General features: G+C 44.0%; 2 protein-coding genes across 2 annotated transcripts; both read left to right on the forward strand.

Moving 5' to 3' along the window:
• Positions 1-204: 204 nt before the first annotated feature.
• Positions 205-3,255, forward strand: LOC113557744. Its single transcript, XM_026963300.1, has one exon. It carries the CDS (start codon positions 205-207, stop codon positions 3,253-3,255), a length of 3,051 nt encoding a protein of 1,016 aa, XP_026819101.1.
• Positions 3,256-4,813, forward strand: LOC113557746. The gene is made up of 2 exons (XM_026963301.1): positions 3,256-3,591; positions 3,686-4,813. The coding sequence occupies exons 1-2, from the start codon at positions 3,256-3,258 to the stop codon at positions 4,811-4,813; spliced, it is 1,464 nt and encodes a 487-aa protein (XP_026819102.1).
• The last annotated feature ends 4,237 nt before the right edge of the window (positions 4,814-9,050 follow it).

Raw genomic sequence — 9,050 nt, forward strand, 5'->3', positions numbered from 1 at the left:
AGACAGTCGAAGACCTCGACAACCTATGGTCAAAGTTTGAGGTGGAGGATGAAGCGATTTTGGATCATCTATTATCTCTCGAACGCTCATCTGAGTACTCAGCTAAATTAAGTCACATTTTGCAAATCTGTCGCTAGGCGATATCGTGAGTCTGAGCAATCCTCCAGCAATATTTCGGTTCGTAGCGGGTCCCACGTATCTGTTATGTCGAATAAGGATGCTACAATACCAGCTGTACAACAGACGACTATGCCGGACATCTCATTACCTACAGTCAGCTCAAGTCAGGTCTCGATCTCGCGTTTACCTGAAATTCCATTACCAAGTTTTGAAGGCGATATTTTTCAATGGCCCTCATTCCGCGACAAGTTTTCTATTATAGTTGACCAACGCCCTACATTGTCCAATATCGACAAATTGCATTATCTGTTAGGGTGTTTAAAGGATAGTGCGATGGACGCGGTTCGTAGTATACCGCCGTCTGGTCACACGTATAAATTGATCTGGTCGAGTTTGGAATCTCGTTTCGATAAACCTCGTTTGGTTGCCGGATCTGTGGTAGAGTCGTTGTTGAGCACGCCACCATTTACTACCGAATCATTGGCGGAACTCAATTGGTTTATGGTTGCTTTTAGTGACAGTGTCTCTGTGCTCGAATCATTGGCCATACCGAATCTCGGTGATTTTATTCTATTCTCGCTTGCATCGCGCTGCTTACCCACTTCGTGCAGAACATTATTCGAGACACAGGTTACGGCCGATTATCCCACGGTTCATGAGCTTTTTGCCTTTGTCAAATCGCGTGTGTCTATTCTTGAACGTGTCCAAGATCTTCATGTTTCGAAGCCGGTGCAACCGTCGCGTTCTTTAGGACAACCTCGTTATGATAAGAAGGGCCACCGTAGATCAGAAAAGCCACCGCAATCATCGTTTATCAATGCGGCACCACCACCATCAAAGTCTCAGTGTATATGTTGCAATAATGGAAAACATGCGTTACCGTCTTGTAATAGGTTTAAAAGATGGTCGAATGACGTTCGTTCAAAATGGGCCCGTGACCACAAATTATGTTTTCGTTGCTTAGAGGACGGTCATTGGAGCCCTCAGTGTAAATCATCAACGGTGTGTTCTCACTGCTCTCGTAAGCATCACACATTGGTCCATACAAATGAAGTTGCAGGAACCGCGCGTAAGGAAGAGACCGTTCCAGTTGCCGATCAACCAGGGTCATTGTCTGTGTCAACATCGTGCGTTGGACAGCTCGATTCTCATTCCGTTTTGTTGGGTACAGCACTCGTTCAAATTCGTGACCATGTAGGTACTTTACACACCGTCCGGGTTCTAGTTGACTCAGCTTCCCAAATAAGTGCTATTACGTCATCATGTTCGTCCCGCCTTGGTTTGCGCGTATCGCGTTGGACAGCGCCGGTAATTGGGTTGTCTGGTGCGCCGGTCCCTGATATTCTCGGTATTGTAAATTGTAATGTACAACCGCGGTATGCTGAGGAACCCGTCTTACCTATAAAGGCATGGGTATTCTCAACGATTACAGCAAATATGCCACGTCAGCCGTTGTCAAAGGCATTTTCCGAAAAGTACCGACACCTAGCTTTAGCTGACCCTTCGTTCACCATTCCGGGCGCCATAGACCTGCTATTAGGTGCAGATATATTTGCCCAGGTACTGAATGGCAAACGAGTGTCCTTTGGTGATACCTTTCCAGTCGCGTTCGGTTCGGTGTTCGGCTGGATTATCATTGGACCAGTTCCGAATTCTACGTCGCAGTCACCAAATTCGTGCCCTATATCATTGTTGAACGTGTCGGTTGAATCGTTACTCGATAAGTTTTGGAGTATAGAAGAACCTACAGCTGCGCCTGAAATATTCACGGAGGAAGGTCAATGTGAGTCGTTATTTCGCATGGGTTGCACTCGTTCTAGTTCAGGCCGCTTTATAGTTCCTTTACCCTTCCGTCAACCCGTTACTGATGAAATTTTCCGCGGTTCCCGTACAGTCGCGATCAAACGGTTTGAATATCTAGAGAGGCGATTATCCGCTGACCACCGACTACGTGACCTATATGTTAAATTTATGTCAGAATACTGTTCGTTAGGACATATGTCGCCTACTTCGAGTCCCGGATCATATTATATACCTCATCATGCCGTGTATCAGCCGTCAGAAACAGATCCGAAAATTCGCGTGGTATTTGACGCCTCCGCTCGGGCTTTTAATGGTGTATCGTTAAACAATTGTTTACTACCCGGCCCGAAATTGCAGCGTGACGTCGTGGACGTGTTGCTATTATTCCGTCTGTTGCAGTATGTCTTCACAACAGACATCTGCAAAATGTATCGGCAAATATTGGTTGTTCTAGAACACCGCAAATTTCAACGTATCCTTTGGCGTGCGTCACCATATGATCAGCTGCAAGAATATCAGCTCAACACAGTCACGTACGGGGTGAATTGTGCGCCGTACCTCGCCATTCGTGTGTTACAACATATCGCGGATTCTGACTGCACCGAATTCCCATCCGTTCGTAAGGCATTGCTATATCACACATATGTTGATGACATATGCGTCGGTGCCGATTCTGAAAAGGCAGCAGTTGAACTGCAGTCTGCACTGATCGCCGTCCTCGGCCGAGCTGGACTGGAATTAAAGAAGTGGTTTAGTAATACCCAATCAATTTTGAATAATGTGCCCCCGGAAGACAGAGCCAACGGTGCATTGCCATTTGATGAAGGCGACGGAGTTAAGGTGTTAGGTCTCCGATGGAGCCCACACGATGATGCATTCACCTATGGATTCCAAAGTGAGAAGCTGGTAGCTGCGAAACGCGGCATGCTATCGTTAATAGCCCGAATATTTGACCCTTTAGGACTTCTGTCGCCGGTCGTTTTTATGGCGAAACATTTTATGAAATTGGTATGGCGGGCTAACGTTGCTTGGGATGAACCATTACCACCTTCCGTCAGTGACGTCTGGTACCAATTTGTAACGGAGTTGCCGGAACTCCGGAAACTGTGTATTCCACGGTTTGTTCATACGCGGTCCGGTATGCGCGTTGTCTTGTGCGGTTTCTGCGATGCATCCGAACGTGGATACGCAGCGGTCGTTTATATTCGTTCTGAAAATTCATCCGGTTCCTCCTTCGTTTCTTTGCTGGGTTCTAAAAATAAACTCGCTCCGATGGCTGCATCAACCATCCCGCGGTTGGAGCTGTGCGGCGCAGTCCTTCTAGCAAAGTAGATGTCTCGCATCAAACAGACACTTAGTGTGGAATTGGAAATAGTTGAAACTCACGCTTGGAGTGACTCTACAATCGTCCTCAATTGGTTGGCAGTGCGCCACGTGACCTTCAAGGTTTTTGTATCAAATAAAGTACAGTCATTACTTACGGACTTCCAGTGGCACCATATATCGTCAGAAGATAATCCGGCTGACTGTGCTTCCCGGGGATTAACACCATCTGGTTTAGTGAATCATGTACTATTTTGGAAGGGTCCAACGTTCCTCACGTCACCCACCGTCGAATGGGCTACTCGTGTTCCTTCATTTGAACCGGACCAACTTCCCGAGGCTAAGGTAGAGATTCCTACGGTTTTACTCGTCGTATGTGCACATGATCCGTGTCGTCGCCTATGTCCGTCATTTCATTCTCTTCTGTCGTCGCCGTCAGCAAGTTTTTGAGTGTTATCTCACGCGCGTAGAGCTCGATTCGGCGTCATTGGCAATTGTCCGATTTTCCCAACTAACATTCTTCAGCAAACTTCGTCATGAATTAAGTTGTTCAAAACCAATATCGGTGCGGTCTGTTGCACGACTCCGACCTTACATTGATGATAGTGGCGTAATCCGAGTAGGTGGTCGATTATCCAACGCTCAACTATCAAACGAACAACGACATCCAGTTCTATTGGCAAAATCGTCTCATCTATCTCTACTTCTAATACGTCATTGGCACGATCTCACCGGCCACAGTGGTCCCCGCGTCATAACAGCACTCTTGGGACGTCAATATTGGATTATGTCAGTGGGTATTCTTATTCGTACAGTCATCAGTCACTGTACGCGTTGCGTTAGGCTGTCAGCCGCTAACCCACAACCGGTTATGGCAGATCTGCCGCGATCCCGTGTAACCGAATGTCGCCCTTTCTCCCGTGTAGGGATTGATTACGCAGGGCCGTTGCTGATGAAGGAGCACCGTCTTCGGAAGGCGCGTCAGTATAAAATTTATGTGGCAGTATTCGTATGTTTTGCAGTCAAGGCGGAACATCTAGAGGTCGTGTCTGACTTATCCACTAATGCCTTTATAGCTGCGCTCAATCGGTTTGTCGCCCGTCGTGGTCTTCCCACCGATATCTACTCCAACTGCGGGACAAATTTTCTCGGCGCCGCAGCCCAACTCAAAAACCTTATAAACCGTCGAGACAACCAAGGTCAACTGTCGGCATCTATACAATCTGTTTGGCATTTTAACCCCCCAGGCGCACCGCATTTCGGCGGCCAATGGGAGGCGGCAGTGCGTTCGGCCAAGACCCTTTTAATCCGCATCATGGGAGAGCACACAATTACTCTAGAAGAATTTACTACTATATTGTGCGACGTGGAGGCTATATTAAATTCGCGCCCGCTCACTCCAAGCTCCACTGATCCTAACGAGATTGACTACTTGTCGCCAGGACATTTTCTTATCGGTCAACCGTTACTTGCGCCGCCAGAGGAAAACATACCGCCCACTCAATATTCTTTGCATAACCGCTGGAAGCTACTCAACCAATGCGCTCAAGCCTTTTGGCGTCGCTAGAGGGACGAGTACCTGCAAACATTGCAAACGAGGGGAAGATAGACAGCTGATACCCCTAACCTCGCTGTAGATGACTTAGTTATCGTCAAGGACCCGCATTCACCACCTTTAACGTGGCGCATGGCCCGTATCATTGAAGCAGTGCAAGGTACTGACGGTGTCGTATAATTGTTGAATTAGTCTTGCAACTATCAAAACAATTATTGATTTATCGATAAAATAACAATTCGATATTGCTCATAATTTTTAATGATATATTTAATAACAGTCATAGGTTTTGTTTTACAATTTAAAAACGTTACAATACCATAATACAATATATGTATTGCCGCCTCGTTCGTTCAAATATTATTCATAATATCACAGCGTTTTATTCATAACTCATTATTTCTTTCTGATCCGTCGGCAATTCGAAATTGTGCCGACTTCGAACCATCGAGCGTCCACTGTACTTACATTTTGAACGCAACGTCTGGCAGCCTACGGGCAAAGCTATTTGTGAGATACCTGTATAATATAGTGTATAGATAATTTGAGATTTAAGCATTACACGACTCCACCATATGTCCGACCGTTCAATCGACACGTACGTGTATTCCGTACGTTGTTCCGTCATAGATTTTCAAACATCTCTATGCAAGTCTGTCGGACCAACAACACTTGCGTGCACACTGTTATATAAATCTGTTCTACCGGTGTATACATGTATTTAAATGTATTTGTGTCACAAATAGTTAGCTACTACAATTAACATTATATCGTGTACCTAGTTAACAACACGATGACTTTTGTCGTATGACACGTCATCCATACGACATGGAGATATGTTTGTGCGTGTAGGGATAAAAGAGATGCTACACACGATTTTCGTAGTAAATTTATTTTCGACAAGACGATGCAATAGTTACAACAAAAATGTACACATTTGGTTGGGTTTTCTCGCATAGTAGGTACTATTTACAATTTTGTATACCTAATTTCCATCATCACGGCTTATTTGTAGGGTTTATTTCATTTAATTTCTGTTTTGTTCCAAACTTCTGAGTCGATCTCACTCTCTCCGCCGGCGGCAGACCGTCTCTGAGTATTCGTTTGTTCTCGGCGAACCTCTCATTTCGCATATCCACGTATTGCTTTGGAGGCTGTTCTTTCGGTTTCAGCCCCGACGACGGATTGGGGTTTTTCGAAGATGACGGTGGGATTTGTTTCCAAGATGACATTCTGAACACTGCAATCACGAAAAACAAATTATTATATTTTTACGCGTATGACGTCGGCTTACACGTTTCTAGCTTATAAGACCATTTATCATCGGATTGCGTGCGAGCGCCCAGCACGGATCTCAAATAACGTGAATATCGCATCGTCTGAAAAAAACATCCTGTGAAGCGAAATCGTAAGACGAATGCACCTAACGGATGAATTGTGGTAATGCCGGTTGCATTTTTCGTGACATCCGTGATTGTTCGGGATGGCGTAACATATTCCAGACAACGGCAACGCACGCTGCCGTTCGCGGGACAATGATAATAGATTTCGGAAAAAATCAAATGCATCACACTCTGCCCACTATGCATGGATAACAGAAATAACAATAACTACAGCCCGTCGTGGATGTGTACGTACTGACGACCAAATGTGATGGTTAGTGCCCGAAACAAATGTCAAATTCCAACTGTTGTCGACGTCGTCAAATCATAATTTCAAAACGAAAAACCATCGGTGTCGGTCGAGTAATCTTAGTGTGCGTCTAGACCTTAGAACCGTATCGATATTCCAGATTGTGAAAATAAAATGTTATTGTAGTTATTCACGACTAGCAACGCGAACGGGCCACGAAACGTTTCCAAACCTGGTCGGTCGGTTGACCGTGCCACCATACCCCGCGACACTGACGACCAGACGCGATATAATGAGCATGTAGGCCTACCCGTAAACTAACAAATAACATTGTAATATGCACAGTTGTACTCACCAAAGATACCGAACGCCGTGTGACGAAAACGCTGCGATGCCTGAGTAGGAGGTATTTATTTTCTGTCCGTTTCGGTACTAGATATGCACTACCTTCGACGACCGCACTAGTGAATCGAATGCACAGCGATCGACCCGAAATATCCCAGTTACACACAAGATGCTAATTGTTTAATTGGCCCGCGATGAACTTTATACATCGTTTAAGTACAATGCGACACGCCGATAATTACAAATCATATCGTCAGGCTCATTAGATAATACTTTTTGATGCCAGCATTGGTGTTTGTGTGTGTTGATAAAAAAAACTTCACTTACTCGATAATTGAACAATCGATTATGTACGTAGAAAATGTCAAATATCCCACTAGTACTCCCGTTTATCGATAACCTTTATGACAGTTTTACATAATTGTTGAATTAGTCTTGCAACTATCAAAACAATTATTGATTTATCGATAAAATAACAATTCGATATTGCTCATAATTTTTAATGATATATTTAATAACAGTCATAGGTTTTGTTTTACAATTTAAAAACGTTACAATACCATAATACAATATATGTATTGCCGCCTCGTTCGTTCAAATATTATTCATAATATCACAGCGTTTTATTCATAACTCATTATTTCTTTCTGATCCGTCGGCAATTCGAAATTGTGCCGACTTCGAACCATCGAGCGTCCACTGTACTTACATTTTGAACGCAACGTCTGGCAGCCTACGGGCAAAGCTATTTGTGAGATACCTGTATAATATAGTGTATAGATAATTTGAGATTTAAGCATTACACGACTCCACCATATGGCCGACCGTTCAATCGACACGTACGTGTATTCCGTACGTCCGTCATAGATTTTCAAACATCTCTATGCAAGTCTGTCGGACCAACAACACTTGCGTGCACACTGTTATATAAATCTGTTCTACCGGTGTATACATGTATTTAAATGTATTTGTGTCACAAATAGGTAGCTACTACAATTAACATTATATCGTGTACCTAGTTAACAACACGATGACTTTTGTCGTATGACACGTCATCCATACGACATGGAGATATGTTTGTGCGTGTAGGGATAAAAGAGATGCTACACACGATTTTCGTAGTAAATTTATTTTCGACAAGACGATGCAATAGTTACAACAAAAATGTACACATTTGGTTGGGTTTTCTCGCATAGTAGATACTATTTACAATATTGTATACCTAATTTCCATCATCACGGCTTATTTGTAGGGTTTATTTCATTTAATTTCTGTTTTGTTCCAAACTTCTGAGTCGATCTCACTCTCTCCGCCGGCGGCAGACCGTCTCTGAGTATTCGTTTGTTCTCCGCGAACCTCTCATTTCGCATATCCACGTATTGCTTTGGAGGCTGTTCTTTCGGTTTCAGCCCCGACGACGGATTGGGGTTTTTCGAAGATGACGGTGGGATTTGTTTCCAAGATGACATTCTGAACACTGCAATCACGAAAAACAAATTATTATATTTTTACGCGTATGACGTCGGCTTACACGTTTCTAGCTTATTAAGACCATTTATCATCGGATTGCGTGCGAGCGCCCAGCACGGATCTCAAATAACGTGAATATCGCATCGTCTGAAAAAAACATCCTGTGAAGCGAAATCGTAAGACGAATGCACCTAACGGATGAATTGTGGTAATGCCGGTTGCATTTTTCGTGACATCCGTGATTGTTCGGGATGGCGTAACATATTCCAGACAACGGCAACGCACGCTGCCGTTCGCGGGACAATGATAATAGATTTCGGAAAAAATCAAATGCATCACACTCTGCCCACTATGCATGGATAACAGAAATAACAATAACTACAGCCCGTCGTGGATATGTACGTACTGACGACCAAATGTGATGGTTAGTGCCCGAAACAAATGTCAAATTCCAACTGTTGTCGACGTCGTCAAATCATAATTTCAAAACGAAAAACCATCGGTGTCGGTCGAGTAATCTTAGTGTGCGTCTAGACCTTAGAACCGTATCGATATTCCAGATTGTGAAAATAAAATGTTATTGTAGTTATTCACGACTAGCAACGCGAACGGGCCACGAAACGTTTCCAAACCTGGTCGGTCGGTTGACCGTGCCACCATACCCCGCGACACTGACGACCAGACGGGATATAATACGATACTAACTATAACTATCTGATAGTTAGTTTAGGTATGTAGATTTTATCTCTAAATCGGGATCTTTATATGGCTCATTTATGCATTGATTTATATAAGTAAGAAA

The sequence above is a fragment of the Rhopalosiphum maidis genome, chromosome 3, assembly GCF_003676215.2.
Source record: "Rhopalosiphum maidis isolate BTI-1 chromosome 3, ASM367621v3, whole genome shotgun sequence".
In the NCBI taxonomy this organism is placed as follows: Eukaryota; Metazoa; Arthropoda; class Insecta; order Hemiptera; family Aphididae; genus Rhopalosiphum; species Rhopalosiphum maidis.

Coding starts and splice junctions, on each gene's coding strand:
- LOC113557746 (XM_026963301.1), top strand. CDS start 3,256: ATGTCTCGCATCAAACAGACACTTAGTGTGGAATTGGAAATAGTTGAA. Junction 3,592..3,685: donor ACCAACTTCCCGAGGCTAAG/GTAGAGATTCCT, acceptor CGTCGCCGTCAG/CAAGTTTTTGAGTGTTATCT.
- LOC113557744 (XM_026963300.1), top strand. CDS start 205: ATGTCGAATAAGGATGCTACAATACCAGCTGTACAACAGACGACTATG.